The sequence below is a fragment of the Haemorhous mexicanus genome, chromosome 7, assembly GCF_027477595.1.
Source record: "Haemorhous mexicanus isolate bHaeMex1 chromosome 7, bHaeMex1.pri, whole genome shotgun sequence".
NCBI lineage: Eukaryota > Metazoa > Chordata > Aves > Passeriformes > Fringillidae > Haemorhous > Haemorhous mexicanus.
Window position 1 is genome coordinate 22,774,454 of NC_082347.1, and position 21,396 is coordinate 22,795,849.

A 21,396-nucleotide genomic window follows, 5' to 3' on the forward strand; every position below is an offset into this window, starting at 1 on the left:
TGCTGCCAGTATCCAATGACCTACAAGTTATAAGATCAGTTACTGTACTAAGAGTCCTCCAAGCATGGAAGTGCTACGCGATAGATTAGGCAGAATGTCTCTTCATTTTGCAATTGCTTGTCTTTGAAAATTTTTAATAATTCAGTTCACAAGAGTTTGAACTAGGAATTTACTGTGTTCTTCTTGAGTTAGATTTTTTCCTCATTAAGCTCATCACCTTTTAAAAAGTCCTCATGGACATGGAGGAAAAGTGGCTCTCAGTTACAATTGCAGAGGAGGCAAAAAGTACCCTACCCTCCTTGTGCTGGAAGTCTTATGGCCACCTTTTTTTTATGCTTGCTTGTGAGGACAAGGAAGAAGTTCAGCAGAAACTGCATTCTCTCATGATGATGCTTGCTCTGCCCTTTGACTCTATAGGGATCTAGCAAAGAGGCATGTGGGCTGGGGGAAAGTAAAAAACAACCAAGGATGATATTTTCAAAAGTTCTCGGCATTGACCTTTCTATTTTTATTAAAATTGGTAGGGTTTTTATTGCAGAGAGCAATGAATGAATGTTTGGATTTGGTTTTTTGGTTTTTGTTTGTTTGATGTTCTTTGTTTGTTTGTGTTTTGGAGGGTTTTTTTGAGTTGTTTTGTGGTTGTTTTTTTTTAATGGAGTCTATCTGCAGATTCCAGAAAAAAAAATCAGGAGGCATCCAAATCATAGAGGAGCAGTGGAAATTTTGCAGTACCTGACTTTCTTGAGATGAGAGTTGAAACATTTTTGGACATGCTCACTTCAGGCATGTAGTCATTGAGCTGTTTTCCACAATAATTTGAGTGGTCTTTGTTCACCTTCTTTGGTGACTTTACTGGGTCTGCTGAGCCTATCCTGATCCAGCATCCCTCTTCTTTGAGGGATTTTTATTTGTATTTTAGTTATCAAAGTGAAGCTCAAAGCCAATTCTCACACTTTTCCCTGACTCTTCCTCCTTTTTGCTAATTGCATTTTTTGGAATACTATTGCAGTCAGCAAAATGGGGCTGGTCTCTCTCCAGGGGACATCAGTTCCTGAAGACCATTGGTTCTTTTCTGTCCCCATGAAGTGTCTATGGCCTGACCAGCTGTTGCCCAAAGCAAGATCACCTTTATCCAGCAGAATAAGATTGTTCTTCCCCATTTCCCCTCCAGGCTGGAGAGGCTGTAGGTTCTTGCTCTGATTATGTCCAGTTGTCACTATGATTTATCCTTGAGCTCTGGTGCCAGGCCTCACTTTGGCCCCTGTTCAGTCCCCTGCCTGATGCCGTAAGTCCTTTCATCTGATGCTGGTGTGAATGAAGGGCACTGACTTGCAGTTGCACTTAGCCAGAAAAGCTACAAGAAGGGATTTTCCTGGAGCAATATTCTGAGCATATTCAGAGGGTTTTTTAATAATGATGAAAATACCCTTGAACACTCAGCTGATTTTACAGATCAGTGGCTTGCAGCATTTGAGTCTGACAGTGGAGCAGCAGGAGTGCAGGAATTTGGTTTGCTGTCCCATATTCTCTTTGTTTGGATGCTCAGTCCCCATTAAGAGTAATTGTGTGTCCAAATTCCTTAAGAGGCTTTGAAAAATCTCAGTCTAAGCTGATGCACACAGAGTCTTTAGTCATCATCCCTTCTTTTTCTTAGCCACCTCATCTCCACCAGAAGTCCAATATCCATGGGCTGAGGCTTTTCAAAGGTGAGCTAGGTTTCAAAGTCTCCCTGCAGACAGCCTGTATTTCTATCGAGCAGCCTGAGCTGGGGTGATATCATAGGTGGGTTTGAAATAAGCAAATAATGGAGCTGTATGCTTTAGGAGAGCAAGAGCAGCTTGCTATCAGTGCTCCAGCAGCAAATTCATCTTCCTTACTAGAGTCCTACTTGTTACCCTCTGTCAATTTTGGGGCCTTTTTATGTCATTACTTTAATCAGGTAGGTATCACATTGTTTCCTGAGTGACAGTGCTAACTTAATTCCTTAGATTTTTCTTACCAAACCAGCTGCAGTAATAACTATTTCATTCCAGAATTGCATGAGTATTGCATGTCTGATATGCTGTGAAAGGGATACTCTTGGAACAAGTGTTTGTGTGTGGATGTATCAGGGGAAAGATGACTGCATCTTCCCCCCTCCCCAAATCAGATTTGCTCATTTCTGACACCTTGTGTTTGTTCCAGAGTGTCTGCTAGATGAACTTAGTGCCCTCTTTTGGGGTTGGAGTTGTGAAACCCAACACCAAATAACTGTAGTACTGCCTAAGCAAACTAATTTCATTAACAATGAGCAGGGTATGTACAAGGAGCAGGGTAATACTTGTGCTTATGCCTTTTTTACTAAAATTTGCTGTGATTATGCTTCTCGTTCAGCCTAAAGTGTTGGGGTTTTTCCTGGATTTTCCCAGTGTAGCACCACTGACATGCTGCTGATCATATGTTGCTCTTCTTTCCAGGACCCAGGTCCTGTATTAAATGAAGTGCCCCAGCCTGGCACTGACTATCCAACCTCCATCACTTCCATCAGCAAGTCTGCCTCTGCCTATCCTTCTACCACAATCGTCAATCCCACTATTGTCCTGTTGCAGCACAATCGAGGTAAGGAGACTTGCATGTAGATCATTTTGGCTCAAAATGAGCAAACTGTTATGCTACAAGGAGCTGGAGAATGTGTGTGCTGTTGATAATTAGGTCCAGATTACTAAGAACTAACAAAGTTGCCTCAAAATAGTGTTAGTGACTGGAACATACAACAGGCAAGTGGGAGTGATAGGTTTTTTCTAATTAAAACCCATGGATCAGAAGCTCTTTGAGGCTGGGGCGAGGTTTTTAACTGGGCTGTATACATAAGAATAAGCTTTTGCAAGGCAACAGCTGTCAAGTGTCTTGTGGTGGTGGAAAGGGTTGTACTCCTGTATATCTCTCTGTAGAACAAGGTAGCTTGAAAAGGTGATATGCTACTTCTCAGCTACTGCAGTGTAAAGGCAGCTGTATTTTCTATTACTGTGGGAGAGGTTTGACCTCTGAATTTGTAGCAGAATTTACTCAATAGTAAATAATCTACTTGCCCACAAGTTTGATCTTGGCAATTTTTTCCTCTGCCTGTAACTGGGTCTACTCAAATTCAGATTGCAGTAGGCCTTGAGCTCTGGATTTGCAAATGAGCAAAACAGCCTTGTTTGAGAATTCCCAGGAATCAACACCTTTCTCACACAAGCTGAATAGATTGTTCTCTCTCTTTACCTCTGGATTTGGAGGGAAACTTTGCTTCTCCTTTTTAGTTCTCCTGATGGCTGACATTACCACTTTGTAATTTTGTTGTGCAGCACTAAAGACCGTAGCTTGTAACAGGCCACAGAGATGCAGTCCAGTTTGCCTTGATTTCTAGTGGACTTGGGAAGCTCCAGGAGTCTAGCCACTATTGCTGTGGCTTAGCTTTTCAGAGGAAAAAATATTCAGAAAATAGGGCAAAGGACTGCCCTCTCATACTGTAGCCATTTTAGTTACAGCATTGATGTGCTCCTTTGCAATCCCTCATAAGATTTTTTGATAATTAGAATTTAATAGAGAATTTTGATAATTAGTTTTTAAAAACAGGCTTCAGTCTTTGATCTTGAAAATAGTGTTCTCACTGTAGCCCAGCAGATTTAAAGGGTAATGAGTGGATTATCTCCTCATTTTTGCTAGCATCTGAAACAGCTTTGCTCATGTGCTTCTAAATGAGGATTCCTCAGCTGCTTCAAGAGGATAAAATCTGATTTGAGGCAGCCTTTTTAAATCTCAAAGCTTTTTGTTGACTTTATTGAGGTGGGATATGCTTTTTGTTCTTTTTTTTTTTTTCCATCAAATTTAGAGTATTTTAACAAAAGGATATTTTCCCTCTATAGACTTTAAGAGCCTGAGAGACAAAGTCATATCATGTGATGATACATGCAGGCTGAGTCTGAGAGAACAGAAGTGAAATTATTCTGTTTACTAATTCTCTTCATGGTATCATGGTAAACAGTTTGTCCTGTCTGAATTTCTTTTGACCATTATCACTCGTGATACTTTACCCTGATAGATTGAAGAGCCTTTTTTCATCATGTTTTTTCCTGTGATACTGGTCATGTCCAGTTATGCCATTTGATCCTGTCTGTGAAGTACATCATACTAATAATCCCTGGTTTTCAGTATATAATAGTCAAACTTTAGTCCAACTTTGTATCATGTTGCTTTGACAAGGCATCTCAGTCACAAATTTGTATTGATTGATATTGTCTGTGTCAGATTATATATTTATTAGAAGATCCCATAAAAATCATTTTTATGGCATTTTTGCTGACTTGACAGATGGGTGTCCCAACCATCAGACTAATCTTTTTCAAAGGTTGTCACCACACTTGCTTTCTTCCTTGTCCTGTGGCATTTCCTTTGTGTTCCAAGACATATCAAGGATGAATGGTCCAATCTCCAGAACTGCTCCCTTCAGAGCAGAAAACTGCTCTAAAACTCTTACTGTGGCTTATATGAACTTGCTCATTTTTATCTGACCTCAGTAGTTGTCCTTCAGCATAGTCCTTAATTGCTGTTGTAGTGGAAAGTATTTCTCTATCAGGCAAAGAAGTAGGACATCATACATTTTTTCTGGTTTTTTTTTTTCAAATGCAGAATGGAAATACTAATCAGATGTGTCATCTTTCCTGCCCTTTTGTTACCATCATGCCTATTTTGTAAAAGAACAAGATCATTACTAGTTTCTGTTTATTCTTGTGCCTCAAACCTATTTTTGAGTCTGAGACATTCTGTTAATGCTTTTATTCCACTGTAATGTTCTTTCATTTCCCAGCATATGTTGCCTTCTTGTAGGTGCACAATTCCCATCTCTTATTGTGTTGAGGGTTTCCTGCAGTTCCTTATGTTTCCGTTCCTATCTAGGATTTATCCCAGCATAGCATTAAGATTTCTTCTGCTAGCTTAGTATTTTTAAATGGTTCTCAGATCTTAGCTATCTTTTGAATTTCTGTCCTGGCTGACATGATTCATATTTGGTTTCATCTTTATGAACCTTATCTGTTCAAAACTAGGTTGCTCTTATGGCATATATTGTTCCTAGGTTAAGTTCCACCTTCCCCTGAACAGTTAATTATGTTTTGTGCTGGCATCAATTCCTTCATGTCAAGATGAACCTTCCTTCATGTCATGATGTTTAGTGAAAATTCCTTTTTTATGCTCTGAAATACCCTGTAAATGAAAAATTTTAAGGTCATTTTAATGCAGGAAGTCTGAGGTCTCCAGTAGTTTAGTCTTCCAGATAAATGACGTGACTTTCTTTCTCCTCAGTGGATTATTGATTGCTTTTTATTCTCTGAAGTGACTGTTGTACCAGACATCACCTACTTCTTACTATTACTTCTTATTATTTTGTACTTTATTTGCTAGTTCATTAATCTTCATGTAATACCCTTTGATTTGGAGCCATCAGAGACTAAGAAACAGAGAATGGCATTTGAAACACATGAAGTAGACTATATCCTTTCTTGTCTGCTTGATCTCAATAAGCTGAGATGAAAGATCTCAGAATTTTTTTCTTCTGGATTTCAGTAATATCAACTGAATAAAATTCATACTTATAAACAAGCAATTTCAGAGCCCCTTGTTTATTTCTAGCAAATTTTCTTTTCAACACCTTTCTTTTGCACCAAACATGTTCTCAAATACTTTTTCTATACTGGTTTCAAGTCTTAGTCTCCTCCAATGGAGTCTCCTCTGGGGGACCTCTGATGGCATCTATAAATTGTTTCTTCATTTTTTCCAGTAGTTTTATCCCTCTGCTTGACCCTTTGTCTGAGAAGCCTACAAGGTTTTGGCCTTTGCTTATAGTCCCAGAACACAAGATCAGGAGTGAAAGCTTCACTTTGCTGGTGTGTGTCTGGGGCTACAGTCTGGCTCTGGTCAGGCAGGAGAGTGAAACAGCAGACGCCTCCTGCTCCTTCTGCTTCTGTCCATTGGCTGCTCCCTTTCCATCCCAGGGATAGAAGGGAAAAGGAAATCTCCCCTTTGTGTAAAAAGCACTTTTGAGTTTTTTCATTAAAAGTCTGTTAATTCATGATATTCTCTTCTCTGTGGGAAAGAGATAGGAAAAAACTCTCAAGCATTGACTCCTTAAACTACATGTTCTTGTCAGAAGATCTCAGTGATTCAACGCAGTTCTCCTTGGTGACACCATTGTCACTTAGATTTTTTCCTCCCAAGTTCCAGGGGAAACTTTTTGGGAAACACGGGAAACTTGTTGCATTTCTCACTTGCAGTTTGTTATAATACAGCAAGCTATTCCTGGTGCTTGCTTACTCCAGTGAACCCTGCAGCAGGTGGCTCCCATCTATTCTTCTGGCTCAGAGTGCTGACCCTTCCTTTGACCCAGTGCACGCAGGGGTTTTTTTCCCTATGTTGGCAGCTTTTGGGTGAACGTTATGTACAGCAGCAGCTTGCCATCAGTGGTCAGCAGAGCAGAGGGCTGGGGCTAAAGATCCAAGTTCAGAGATATTGGTGAGGGAGCTACACTGAAGAGAAATATCAGTCTCCCTTGCTGAGATGATCCACTTAGTACAAATATGTGGTGAAGGTGGGTTCCTCTAGAAAACAGCACACACCTGGAGGTTTGTTACTATGGCAGACTTGCTTGGCAAGTGCTCTATGCCACCCCAAAGCACAGTTATTTCCTGTGCAGGCCTTGCATGGCATGGTTTATCCTAAATATATAACAGGTGTGTTTAATACCTTTTTAATCTGTGCTCTAACAGTATGAGCTTTCAAAACTGTTAGTGCTTTTTATGTCAGTAAAATATTTTATTCTCTTCAAATGGCTTTCATGCTTTAAAGAAAATAGTTAATTGCTAGGGAATTTAAAAAAAAAGCAGAGAACAGAGTGCTAAGCATTCTTGGTTTATTCCCCTGTGATTTGGGTAAATCATTTGGACATCCTTTTAGGAAGCACTAACTTTAGGCTGGTAAAACCTGCTGAGAGATACCACAGATACTTCACTCTAGGAATTGGTTAAAGAAAAACCTCTAACCAAGGGGACTGTTTTGAGAACCAAAGCCTTCAAGCTGTGTCTGTGCACAAATCACTAGATCTGTGGCTCAGTAAATGTGATGAGACTCAGCAAGCACCAACAATGACTTTTTCCTTTCCTATATCCCTTTGAAATGCTACAACAGTATTATTTCAAAATGTACTTCGTGGTAATTGGAACAGCGTTAGTTATCAAGTTGCTTGACTCTGTGAATTTTTACTGGTTTTCAGATTGTCTCCTGTCCATTGTTTTATTCTTTAAATATTCTGATGTTTATTCTGATGTTATGAAAAAAAAGAAAATTTAAATATAAGTGCTCTTTGCAAATGTATTGGTCACTGCATCATGGGATTTTTGTTATCCCACAAGGCTGCTATGTGGAAAAGGGACTGTAGGCTGTCACTTTGGCAGGGTATTTGAAAACAGATTCTCTCCAGCAACTGCTATCATTCTACAGTGTATTTCTTGCCTGTCAGAAATGCAGCACCAGAGCACTTGCTGTTTATGTCTCACACATTTGTCCTGTATTTCTTTTTGTTTTGTTTCTTCCTTTACCACAGAACAGCAAAAAAGGCTTAGTAGCCTGGCAGGTATGATGTGGAAGGTCTGCTACCCCCCAGCTGCTGCCTCTGCTGGAGCAAAGCTGCTGCTTTGATAGCTTGTGGGGTGCCTTTAGCAAACACACTGCCCAGGAGCTGCAAAGAAATATACCAAACACCTAAGTTACTCATCTGTTTGTCCTAAGTCATAAAATTTACCAAGCTTTTAAACACAAATCCTTTAGTTCTGAGTTTTGCAGGGCAGAATTGTGTTTGCTCATGGTACCAACAGATCAATGCATTGCTATGCACGAGCCTTTCCTCCACTGTCTGCCCCTATCAGATTTCTACACATTTAATGGCTTTGGGCAGAATGGTGATGTGCATGTGAATAAACATATCTTTCTCTCTTCAATGCATGCAGTGATGTAAAAATTATAGGATTTGCAAAAGTCTTGATGAGGCAGATTGAAATTGCAGGTGTTTCCTCTGCAGGAAATCCACGTAGGAAAAAACCTTCACTGAGTGTAAGGGTTGCTGTGCTGCAGCTCTGCAGAGCAGAGCTTCAGAACAATCTGAAGTCCCTTGGTGATGCCTTCTGCTACCTCTGGGTGTCAGTTGGGCAGTGTCAAGGAATTCCAATTTGGAAGCAAGGCAACCTGAAGAAGTTAGTTCTTTCTCTCCATCTTTATGCAGACTCCTGTGCAATCATGTCATATGCATGCTTAAACAACATTTGTTGTTTACACACTCTGATTAGGGCATGGAAATGAATTGGAAACATCATATACTGTCTGCAACAAATCGGACTGTCAGACAGGTGAATGCAATCTGTTAAAAAGTAGTGCACCACTACCACATTTAGATTGAAATTGGCAGATAAAGATGTACAGGAGACTGTATTACAGGTGCTTTTTGATGAAGACTGACATTGTAGAGTTATTAATTAGTCAAAAGAAACAATTGTTGAAACTAAAATTATTGTCTTATATGACAGCTGAGACTGTCATGAGATGCGTGATGGTAACCACCTGAGAGATGCTCGCCTGCCTTTGCTGGCATTGGACATTTTCTTGGGAGATTTCCTTCAGCTAACTGAAGGAAATAACTGCTAATCACAGCCAGCAGTGACAGTCTGTCTCATCAACTACTTGCTAGAATTTTTGCCTTAAAAGAGCCCAACATGGTGTTGTTGTGAAATGTTGAGATGAGGTAAAAATCCTCCATTGTCATTTCCAGATTCAGTGCCAGACAGATTAATTTCTGATAGAGTTGATTCAGCCCTTCTGCGGGACAAGCCAGCTCAGGAGACTGTGCCAAGCGAGAAGAGGGCAGTGGAGGAAAAGAGAAGCGCTGTCAGGAGCCCTCCCTACATGGCTGATACCTCTGTTGATGACATTGGAATTCCACTGAGGGTAAGACTGAGCATGTGGTTGGTGCATGAAGCCTGGGCTACATTCTGCTTACTTTAGGACTGAGGGAGCTCACTAAAGCTGCAGAGATTTAAGGGAAGATAGAATTCTAATTCCAATATATTTTATGATTAATTATTCCATTTGCTATCTATGACCTGTTTCAGCTGCTTCAGGGAAAAGAAAATAAAAAATTAGTGTTTCTTAGAATATCTGAAAATAATGTTTTCTGCTCCTCTGTTTCCTTCCCATCTAGCAGCTGAAGGAGAGTTTTGTCTCATTTTAGCCATTTTAGAGGCAGATACCTCCTTTATATGTGATTACATTCATTCAGTGTTCAGGGGAAATTATGAAAAGAATTCTTAACCTACTCTTGCAGCTAGTTTCTGGAATGACTTAAACACTCAATGTTTCTAACTATCCTCTGAAAACTTAGGAAATTGATATTTATGACTAAAACAGGAAAGTTGTTTAAGTTTGGATGTCAAACCAGATTAATATACAAAACATTTCATACAATCTGCAGTTCTAGAGAGGTTACAACCTGCCTTTACAAAGCTTTTACATTATTACTTACTTGAGTGAAACATCATATGAGATGATATATCTGAGTGAAATCATTAATATTTCAGGATATTCAGATGATGCAGCTTTCACATAAAGTGTAATTTTTTTTCATTGCTGGAAGATTTTTAATAACTTTGAAAGGTTAATAGAGTCACTGTTGATTCTTTCTATGTATATTTATTTTTCCAACAGAATACAGACAGATCAAAGGACTGGTACAAGACGATGTTCAAACAGATCCACAAGCTAAATAGAGGTACTGTAGCACAGATGGTTTTTATTTACTTTAAAAGACCACCTTGATTACTTTTTGTTTCATCTATATGAAGAATTTTACTGGATGTTAAATAAAAGCATTTAATGGTAATTAGTGTTCTGCACCACAGAACTCAAGCAATGTATTTGAAATCTTTGAAGTCAAAGGCAGGAGAACAATGAAGTCCAAAGAAAGGTCTGAGTTGTTTTGAAAGATGAACTGTAGTGCCCTCATGAAATCAACTATACTGTTTGAGGCAAGAAAAGCTGATAATAATTCCATACTAAGGGAAAATAGATCTCTGAACTCCAGTTTTACCAGCTAACCCAATCCACAGACTTTTAAAATACAGTAGGTTATCTCTGAAACTTCTCTGTGCATAAGAGGAAACTTTTTACACTGTTAAGCTTTAGTACCTGCACAACAAAGCATGATTTGAAGTTCACTGAAACCAGTGGAAGGGTTTCCATTAATTTTTGGTCAGTTCAGAATCTGAACTCTGCTTTTTCAAAACCATGATCTTCTTTGAAAACCTAGAATTGTGGTGAGCACTCAGAAACTTCACAGAGGTGAACTCTCAGGGGATTCCCACCTTGGGACACTTCTATGCCTGACTGCTGATACATTCACAATTTTCTGTGTGAGAAATGGCTGCAGTAGCACTTGCAAGCTGAACCCTCTGAACAGCCTGACACACAGGCAAGTGCAGCTCAGATCTGTGCTTCTGGAACCAAATGCAGAGCATGCAAAACTGGAGCTGTATTTGCTGTTGCAGGTGCTGTCCTGATGAGCTTTATGCATAGATAAATGCTGTGCTGCAGTGGATGGGATGAGGAGGAGTTGAACTATTTCCTAATCCTGCTGCTCCTAACAGAGGTTCTTTAGCTCATCTAAAGCCCATGCTCAGATGGAGGAGAATGAGTTCAGTCCCCTTGGCTTCCAGGGTCTCTCCCAAGGCCCAGACATGCAAGGCAGCAATGAACAAAGAGGCATTCTAGTTTGTGTCGTGCTAGAACACCAGCATGAGATGGACTGTAGTCAGCTTGAATGGATTCTTGGCTTGCCCTTCTCCCCCTTAAAATCTGTCCTCTCTGTTCTTTTTTGCAAATCATGTTCCTCTCCTTAGACAATCCTGAAGAAAACCCTTATTGCCCTACCTACACATTTCCTGAACTTCCTGAAATCCAGCAAAAAACTGAAGGTACCAGAAGTTTAGTCAGAGTATCTGTTGTCTTGTGCTTTGAGTTAACTGTACTATAGTGCCCTAATAATAACTAGATTCAGGTTCTAGTTTTCTGTTACACTGCCTGGAAATTCAGTGATGCCCAGTATACATTCTTGTGTGATGCATAACATAACTAAATCTTTGCTAATCCATTAATCTCTTTTAAAGTACGATACCATTTACCCTAGTGTTATTAAGGTAGGGAATAAAATCATATGCTGATAGAAGCTGGGGAATGAAGCAGAACCTCCACTTCACTGTGGATAGTCTCAAAAGCCACTGCTTTTCTCTGCTGCAGAAGACAATCCTTATTCTCCTACATACCAGTTTCCTGCGTCTACTCCTAGTCCTATCTCTGAAGGTAATAATAAAGGTCCATATCTATTTTTTCTGCACAAATGCTGCCTTATCAATTTATTTTCTTCCTGGAGTTTTTTTCTAGTTGCTGAGCTTTATGCTGCCTCATAATGATTTGCTGCACTCTAAGCATTGCCTTGACTGTATGATGCCTTTTTGGCTTTGCAGTGCTCCTCTGGCTTTGTAACTAGTATTTGACTAATGCTGCAAACTCGGGGTTTGCTTGGTTTTCTGCACTTATCAGTTGCGTGTGCAGTGATTATTTAACATGTCTAGACTGCTGACTTTATGTGTAAAGATGGGTTTAACTGAGATTTCTCCCCCCCACCTCCTCAGCCCTTCCAAATCAATAAATTTCATTAATTATTTGCTTTTGGTTTTTAACATTAACATAGTATTAGGGCCAGACCCAGAATGTCACTGAAGCATGTTAGTGAAAAGGCTACTTGCTTCAGTGGGTTTTGGATCAGTCCCTTAGTGTAGTCTTTTAAAATAAAAATAACTTGATAGCATAGGTTCAGGGCTGGTCTTAGGTGCACTTGGCATATCTAGGCAAGGACAGAGTTTGGATTCATCAGCACATCTTGCAACTTGAAACAACACTGTCTTTACCTTATCTCTTCATGTGCTCAGCAGATTCCTTTAAACTTCATATTCAAATCAGAATACTTTGCAGTCATATTTCAGGGATAGTGAAACAGCATCTGTTGCAGTGTTATTGTGTGACTGTGCAAAATATTTATATACGAGAAACACTGGAATCTGCTGCACACATTGGATGTACAGACATTTCCTGATTGGGAAGTTGTTGGTGACAGCCTTGTTGGCCTGGTGCTTTGGTGACACTTTAGATCCTGCAATCTAGGAACTTGCCTACTTAGCCTGTGCCTCAAGCCAACCCTGGTGAGACTATTAATTAACCATTTTATTCAATGTTTGTATTAAACATCTGGTGGGTATTGTAAGAAGAAAGCATGCAGTATGAGCTGAGATACTCAAAGAAGGCAAGGAAATGTAAGGTGTATTTCACTGTTAAAAGGAACCTGGATGAAGTGTCATACAGGTATCTAAGACACTTGATAATTTCTTAGTGAAATATATAAGGTGAAGAGCCCTGTCTTGCAAATTGTAATGCAGTGTAATTGATTTTCTCTTGGCAGAATGGTAGGTGGGTATGTGTGTGAGAGAGACTGTTTCAGTAATTAATAGATAAAAGCATTTTACAGAGAATATTTTCTTGTTAATAATGAAGTTTGAAAATCCATTTTACTCATCTGGACTAACCTAGTTCTCAAACCCCATGACGACGACATATTAAAGAGTCTGTTCTCCCATAAATGTCTCCTATGCACTTAGAAATGTGCATATGAAAGTAATTTGCTGGTTTGTATAGTTGAAATTTTATTGGACTAAACACTAATTTTTATTCTCAAAATATTGGGAAACATTTCTCTAATATTTGCTTGGATTCTTTTCCTGATAAGAAATACAAAATATTTGATGATGTAGAAGAGTTGGAGAGGTTGTAGGATGTGTTTCATGTTTAGAAAACACTTCAAAGATCCATAATCAGTGGCAGTGTTTATACAGAGATGGGTTGGAGCCTCATTTCCGTACAATTAATGTCAGAATGGATTGATGCCTAAGATCTCCTAGAAACATCAAGATCTGGGCTCCCTTCAAAAATATTCAGTGTTTCTGAAACCATACCAAATAGGTCCAATCCATGAAATGAAATCCAACCCTGCAGATTCTCTACCATCTAGAGGGAAACAGCCTCTCTTCTCTAAAGGAATAAGATTTTGAAGTTACAAACTTGTGATGACCTGCTTTGAGAAGTAGGGTCCCATGGATAGAATGAAGCTTTGAGAAACAGAGGATGTTGTTTTAATACTCAATTCTGATTTACTCTTTAATGTTATCGAACTACTCCAGATTTCTTTTTCAGTATTTCTTGTATAAAAAGGAAAGAAATGTAGACACTCTTCTTCATAAGATACTCAGAGACAAAACATAGCTATTCTCCTCATTATTGTAGATAGTAGAATATAAGAAATTGGAAAATTTCATATGTTAGCCATTATCTGAAGTGAATTTTTATTGTATGCTTTTTCTTGTTTGAATGATGAGCTATTATGAATGTTGATATTTCTCTTCAAGTAAGTGAGTATAATTATCTTTATGTATATAGCACTAAAGAAGATTATTAGAGGTGAATAGCTGTGAAGGTTGTTTTGGACATTTGTTTATCTGTACTTGTAGGGACTACTGAGTTTTGTGATTTACCAAGTATTTTTCTGTCTGAGTAAACCAAACTTGTATTTAAGAATACAAGTCATTTTTGTCAACAGTTCAGTGTAATATGGATATTTGGGTTTTGTCAGTAAGGTTTAAAACATGGGAATTGGCCTTCTTATCCTGAGGATTATGATGGCCATACTAAGACTCAATAACCATCTTTTTGGAACTTTAACCTTCTAGTTCATTCACCAAGAGAACTAAAGCAGATAGGTTAGAAGTTCAGACTACCCTGAGCCTTCCTGAAAGGCTTGATGAAGGCTTGAGTGCAACTTCAAGTCAGCTGTGTTAGCCAAATTGGTTTTTTCCAGCAGATGAAATTGGCTGTAGCATCTGATCAATGTCCTCCATGAGAGAAAATTTCGAAGTTGTGTCAAGCTGTTGATTGTCATCGCTAAATTCACATAACACTTTTTTTAAAATGTTTTGGGTTTTTTTTTCTAATTAGTTGATTCTAGCTTCATCTTCTTTGTTTTTATGTCTTTTTCTCTGTCAAATTTAGTGGTTTCTTTGCAGAGATATTAGTAATACTTTGGCTCACAATTCTTTTTGCAGTCACAGAATATTCTGAGTTGGAAGGGACCCACAAGGATCATCAAAGTCCAACTCCTGATCCTGCACAGGACACCCCTTAGAATCGCACCATGTGCCCAAGAGCATTCTGAACTCTGTCAGGCTGGTGCTGTCACCACTTCCCTGAGGACTCTGTTCCAGTACCTAACCACCCTTTGGGTGAAGAACCTTTTTCCAGTGTCTAACCTAAACCTCCCCTGACAACTTCAGGCCATTCTCTTGTGTCCTGTCATTGTCACCCCAGAGCAGAGACCAGTGCCTGCCCCTCCTCTTCCCCTCAGAGGAAGCCGTAACTGCAGTGTGGTCTGTCCTCAGTCTCCTCCTGTCCAGGCTGAACAGACCAAGTGACCTCAGCTGCTCCTCATGTGGCTTCACCTCTAGACTCTTCACCATCTTCGTTGCCTTCCTTTGGATGCTCTCTAACAGCTAAATACAAGAGTCATATGTGATTGTCAGCAGGGCTGCTCTGCTGTATTATTGTGCCTAGTGCCTCATGAGTTATTTTAATCATATACTATGGCTTTTGTATCCTCTATTTGTCTCTCAGCTTTTGATAAAGTGGATCTATAACCCTTGCTGTAGAGGAGTTTTATGATAAAAAGGGATTATTTTCTAAAGTGCTTTGAGAGCCTGGAGAAAGGTATTAGTGTAAATAGTATATTAATATTTATATCTAATCTAGGAATTATTTTCAAATGCAATTTTAACCTCATTGGAATTTTATTCTTTAGGATCCTCTCCCTGTGGTAAGTATTGGGCTTATCATTCAAATTATGGTGAATGCATTAGTAGAAGAAACTAAAGGGTCTCTGGTGCTTTTTCTTTGGGGCTTTTTCAACTCATTTGCAAAATGCTTTTGTCTTTCAGATGAAGATTCTGATTCATTCTCTCCGCGTTATTCCTATTCTGAGGACAGTAAGTAGTTCACATTTCTTGTTAAATCTGTCAAAAAGAAAGGGCATGTAAAGCATGTATTTATTTGCCTCCTATCCAGTTCACCAATATTCCTATGTGCGATTTCTCCTACAGGCCGAACCCAAGTTCCCCGCTCCAAGAGTGAGATGGACAATATTGATTCAGAGAAGGTTGTGAAGAGGTCTGCCACTTTGCCACTGCCAAACCGTGCTTCAGCACTGAAGTCAAGCCCAGAAAGGTGATCTGAACTAAGCTGTCTAGAGATCAGCTCTGGAAGAATATCTGAAAGCTGTCAATGGGAAGGGGATAAAAGTGGAAGCCTTAGGTCCATAACTCCAGTTAAACTTTTTTGGAAGTTGGATAAGTAGTTTTTACTCTGAGTCTTTTACTAGGTGGCAGTGGACTCCTTCATTGTCACAGCCCAGTCCCCTATTCTGTCTGTCTTTTTCATCAGGCATCACACAGTCTGTTGCATAGTCTCCTGTCTGGGTGGAGAGTTGGGTGTCATGCTTATACAGTGCCTACCACATAGGCACAGTGGAAACTCTTGGCTCAGTGTGACTCTGTAAAGGTACCTCAGAATACAAACAAGTAGTTATAATTGTGGAGAAGCAAAATTTGGATTTATGTTGAGTCTTGGTAAAAACAGTTACTCCTCTCTGAGGAGTCTTACCCATATGAACTTTCTTGAAGTAGGTTCTAGTTAGCAGTGTCATTTCTGATCTTCAGGATGACTTCCCTCCTGGTTTTTTGCTTTGTTTATTGCCATGTTTTAAACCTTTTTGTAACAGTAAGGAATGTTTGTACAAATGAAGGGAAAGCAGAATGAGCAAAGAATATTTTGTGTCCTGCTGAACTTTCCCAGCTCTTGAACTGCTCCTCCCTCCTTTACCACCTTCTACATGCTCCAATTGTTTTTCATTTGCAGCCTCATATGAGCAGAGCTGTAATTTGACATATGTGCTTTTGTGAGTATCTCAGGTCACTGGATTAGGAGACAAAGTCTACTGATAGAAAGTGTCTTCCTTATGCAGGAGTTGAAGACATAGTGTATTTGCCCTCTGAGAAAACTCTTGCAAGTGAAAGGATTACCATAATTAATGCTTCCCATTATCTAGTAGCAAACCAGTGCCTCACCAGAATTTTCTTTGTGTTTGGAGTCTTAAGCAATGGAATTAGTCTGGACAGGAAAGATCATCCTTGTTGAAATTTGTGCACTGTTTGTATGCCAATCATTTTGGCTGTCATCTTGCCTTACTTTAGAAAGAAAAAAAAATTAAATGGGTTGTCTTTGTCTCTGCTCTGCCAGTGGAGAGGGTTTAGGCAGCTCAGTGGTTTGTTTTCATCCAATCAGATCAGAAGGGTAAGGGAGAGAAAAAAGCAGTTTTGCACAGATGCCTCAGTTTCGTTTGATGAATTCTGGGTGAGATGAATCCACATACACATTGCCAATCAAAGACAACATGCTAAGAGCAAAATCAAAATTAGTTTATCATCCTAAAATAGCTGATTTCTTGGCTTTTTTGGAGAGCATTTGTTATTCTGCATTAGGTGTCTGATTATATCAGTTTTGAGACCAGGAGGACCTTGTAGCATATGGACCCTGAATGCTTTGTGACTGTTGTTGTTTCAACTGTGTTGGTATAGGCACTGCACAAAATTATAGTGGTTTGGATATCAATGGACTGTTCTTAGCCACATTAAAATAGAGCCTGAGATAATTCGTTCATGTGTCTAGAAAAAACTTCCTCTTGAAATCCAAAGCAGTGGTAATCAGGTAATCAGTGATGTGGCTAAAAGGCAGAAGTTTAGCAAAAGCAATTTAATCTGAGTTCTGCTTCAAGTTTGGACATGTTATATTTGTGGTCTTAGTTGAAGCCTATCATTAAGATGTTTTCAATGGAGAAAGATTTAGAAGTCTGGAAGTTAACTGAAAGTTCTTAGAATAACCCCCCTCAACTCCAGTTGTTTCAGTTGAGCTGTTTCCAACTCTGCCTGTGATAGATAAACAAATACCTGTCTGGAGCCCTATCTGAACTGTTCTTCTTGTCTCCTTTCCTAGGTTAAAAAAAGTACCCTGATTAAACCATAATTAATGGGGTAAAGTATCACATTATCTCTGCAGAAACCACAGTATTTTGGGGTAATTAATCATTCTTTCCTCAGGACTGACTGGGAGCCTCCAGACAAGAAGGTGGATACCAGAAAATACCGTGCAGAGCCCAGGAGCATTTATGACTATCAGCCAGGGAAGTCCTCTGTTCTGAACAACGAAAAGATGGTAATGTTTGATTTATCCTAGTTTGTGGCTTTTTCTGTGATTATGGAATACTCTCTAAATGCTTGTGTGGTTCTATTTGGATAGGATTCCTTATGCTGACATTGCAGTGCTCGTGTGACATTTTTGAAAACTTCTGCATAACTTCCTAACATTTTTGTTCTCTCTAAAGCAAGATCCAGGGGGGATTGAGAGGCTTCTTTCCTTTTGGACGTGTTGTTTTCCATGTTAAGTATGGATCACTAACCCTAGTTTTTAATCCGTGTTTGACACTGTGACCTGTTCAGCAGCTGTTTTGCCAGCTATACTTTTTCTAGGGCACAGAATTAGCTGATGCAGGAGGGTTGAAGGCGTTATGCAACAGAGAAGGCAGGTTCAGTTTCTGTGTTCCTCTGATGCTTTAAACATTGAACTAGTTTTCAGACTGCCTTTAGTGTGCCTCAGTAGATGCCTCTGAGGTGCCTTAGGATATGGCCATTTTCTCTGGGTTGTTTTTTTCCTCAGCTGGATCTCACCACTTCTGTGGCAGAGGTAGCAGGACTCAATGTGAGCTCTCCAGCTATGGTGGAATGTAACCTGGCATATTAAGTGAGCTGTTACCAATTTCAGTCTGAGTTAGTAAGCAGTGCTGTGAATTGTGACAGCTAGGGACATAAAAAAGTCTCTTTCTTCAGCCTTGGTTGAGAATACTTGACAAGGGACAGGCAGAAAGGCGATGCTAACCTCATCAGCCAGTCCAGCATAAATCAGCACAGATCACTAAAGGTGTCCTTCCATGGTACAAGTGTGACACTGTAACTGCTAGAAAATACTGAATGTTGTTAGCAGTGTACAAAGATAGTGCATAAAGATATAATTGTTCTATAAAGGCATTAATTTGAAGGATTCAATTAGAACTGCTAATTGCATGTGAGTTTCCAAATGTAAACTGGACTTTGTACCTTAACAGCTCAGACAGTGATCCATACATGGAATAGATAAAGGAATAGTCCTGAAAAACCTGTCTAGGATTTTACACAAGAGTGAATAGCAATTTAAATCAATAGAAATGTAAGAATCAAGTCTGTGGGACCTGATGCTTCTCCTTAGTATTTTGGTGGGTTTTCTTTTTTCCTTCCAAGTGTAATCAAGGTCCATCACTTTTTGAAGATGCTGCAACCAACTTCTTTTCACACCCGTGTCCCTTCATTGACTTCAACAAAGTTGCTCCTGATGGGAGCACGATCCTAGTTCATATTGCAATGGGCGGTGGATGACTCCCTCTTGATACCACTGGGTGTTGGCTCAGCCCATTAGAGAAGTGCCTGTGAGGAGTGGTTTGAACATGGTATGACACCTCCATTCCTGCAGTCCATCCTGGAGCCAGATTTCCGCTGACTTAAACATCAATTTTGTCTCACGGTAAACAGACAAGATAAAACTTGTGGCAAAAGGCCAGCTTCATCTGTGTACTTAAGCATTTGCAAAAGGTCTGTCATCACCAGTGGCACTGTTTACATGTTCAGACTTCATCAGGTACTGAACTGAGCTGTGGAATCAGAGTCTAAAAGCCACAAGCAGCACCATCATCAGCATAACTGAAAAACATTTTATGTACAGAGCTCATCAAAACCAAGATGAAAGTGATAGCTATGTTACTTCCAATGTTATTTTATGAGCTTTATTTGAAGCCATAGACCAGAGAAGAAAGAAGGCCTTGGAATAGTTGCTTCACAGTCTCCATCAGTCTCCTTAAATATAACAGTACCATAGTGGTTAGTGACTGCGTCTTTCAGGGAGGTGCAGGAGATTTGTGAATGTCTCCTGGTAATCACACCCACAGCTGTGACTATCAGAATCCCAACCAAAAACCATTTCAGGGCAAGGGATAGCCTGCTATTGAAATCACTGGGCTTTGTTTTAATGTAAACACAGTTATATAAGATGAGTGCTTTTAGTTGGAGTGCTGTAAATAAAAAAGAGAGGTATTGATTCCTTTGTGCCTTTAAGAAATAGCCAAATCATTCTCCAGGCCATCAGGCATTAAACATGATGTAACTATTTAACTTGCATTGCCTCTCATTCAGCATCAATCCTGAGCTCTTTTCCTAGAGCTTTTTTTGTGGTGCTAATGGCTGTGGCAGAATCTGGGACATCCAAGTCCAGCACTTTTGTTAACTGCCTCAGTAACCCCATCACAAGATGATTTCCATGAGGACATTGTGCATCTGTGGGGCTCCTTCTTCCTTGTGATGGGGCACTTGGGATCTTCCCTGCACAGCAGACATTATGTGTGTATATTTTTAATGCACAGAGATCCACTCTGCCTTTGACTAGGTATACTGAAATGCAAGAATTAGCTAGATATCTTTTATCTCACACTATTGGAGAGTGGTACCTCAGAAGCTTTAGCAATGGACATTTATTCTCTTACCTCACCAGGAGTGTTTTCAAATAGCTACAACAATTTCAATTTTTTTTGTTTCATTAAGACAGATGGTATGAATGAAAGGGAATTTCTTTTTCAGCTGTACTGTTTTCTGTCCTGTCTGATTTTCCTTCATTGTAGTTTTGTCTGATACTCTAACATTTATTTGTGAAGAAACATGTAATATTGTCACTCTATCCATCCTTTCAGAGGTCTTTCAGGGTGCGTTCTCTCTGACATGTGTCTTGTATGATTTAGAAAACCACCTTCCACTCTGTTTGCAGTGTATAGAACAGGGTTTCTCACATGTTCATGTGCTGTTAAAGATGCAGTATTTGATTCAGGTCTTACTGAGTCGCTTTTTTTTTTAACCAAATGCACCTTTAAAAAATAATAATAATAAAGTATATGCAGCTTTTGACTTGATAAAAGTGTCTGACAGTAGGACTGACAGACTGCTGGACTCTCTGCTCTTCCTTTGAGCCTCCCTGTGACTCTGGGCAAGCTGCATATTCTCTCTCTCTCTCTTTGTGGGTCTCCTGACCTGGAAAATGCAATTCATTCATATTCATATTGGTCCCAATTATGCTATTGGGCTTAACTGATGTTTTGAAAGCAGTTCATGGCCTTTATGAGAAACATGCAATAGAAATACCAAATTATAAGGCTAAATATCTACATTTTTATATGGAAGCCATAGGATCTGCATCTCTAACAGTCCCTTTCTGTGTATTCTTTGCATAATGTTATCCTTCTCTTTCTTCCATTCCCCTATCACCAATTCCTTTAGACTCGGGATATAAGCCCAGAAGAGATAGATTTAAAGAATGAACCTTGGTATAAATTCTTTTCGGAATTGGAGTTTGGGAAACCGGTAAGTTTGATAGTTGCAATGACCAATGAAGTCAACCTGCCTTTTTTTTTTTTTTTTTTTTTTTTTTTTTTTTTTTTTTTTTTTTATGATTGTCACATCTCTTTCCTAGGCCCTAAATCTGAAACAGCTGCCTTACTCATTTAAAGATGTGATTGTACATAATGTCATCCTGGTACTAACATAAAGCAGCTGTTCTGTGGCCACTTTTAGTGTTTTGAAGCCATTTACAAACATTCCCCACCTTCCACCACTATGTATCAACAAGGTAATATTTTTTCACACACCGTAGTTCAAACTGCATTTTTGTTGTTAATGTTAGAAATAATATCCTGCTCTTATTCTTAAAAGTCCTTATTCAAAGCCCTTATTGTCCTTCTGCCTAACAAGATCTAGGATGGCTGATAGGTAGCTTTAAGTAAAGGAGAATTATTTATTCCTGTCCCTGGCTTGTAAACTGTAGATCAGTAATTTCCAGCTCTCCATAAACAGATCATGACCTTGTTTCCTGCTTATTTCCTTATGCATATAGCTGCCCATTGCATAAAATTGGGGGCACTAGCCTGTGTTGAACAGCCCTTGCCCTTCCCTGAAGCCAAAGGAGTCTGAGAACTTCTTTCTTTTCAAATGGAGCTGTGTTGCT

General features: G+C 39.4%; 1 protein-coding gene across 27 annotated transcripts in view; it reads left to right on the top strand.

Annotated features, from left to right (window-relative positions):
* SORBS1 (sorbin and SH3 domain containing 1) overlaps window positions 1-21,396 on the top strand; it is a 161,600-nt gene that overhangs the window by 108,047 nt on the left and 32,157 nt on the right. For 20 of the 27 annotated variants that reach the window (XM_059851391.1, XM_059851395.1, XM_059851392.1 and 17 more), the window contains 10 exons: window positions 2,457-2,598; window positions 7,616-7,645; window positions 8,834-9,009; window positions 9,766-9,829; window positions 10,956-11,030; window positions 11,353-11,415; window positions 15,150-15,197; window positions 15,312-15,435; window positions 17,364-17,478; window positions 20,673-20,756. In XM_059851391.1, coding sequence (XP_059707374.1) covers window positions 2,457-2,598; window positions 7,616-7,645; window positions 8,834-9,009; window positions 9,766-9,829; window positions 10,956-11,030; window positions 11,353-11,415; window positions 15,150-15,197; window positions 15,312-15,435; window positions 17,364-17,478; window positions 20,673-20,756 — 921 coding nt within the window. The remainder of the gene's footprint in view (window positions 1-2,456; window positions 2,599-7,615; window positions 7,646-8,833; window positions 9,010-9,765; window positions 9,830-10,955; window positions 11,031-11,352; window positions 11,416-15,149; window positions 15,198-15,311; window positions 15,436-17,363; window positions 17,479-20,672; window positions 20,757-21,396) is intronic. The other 7 variants (XM_059851405.1, XM_059851406.1, XM_059851397.1 and 4 more) reach the window with 2 other exon arrangements.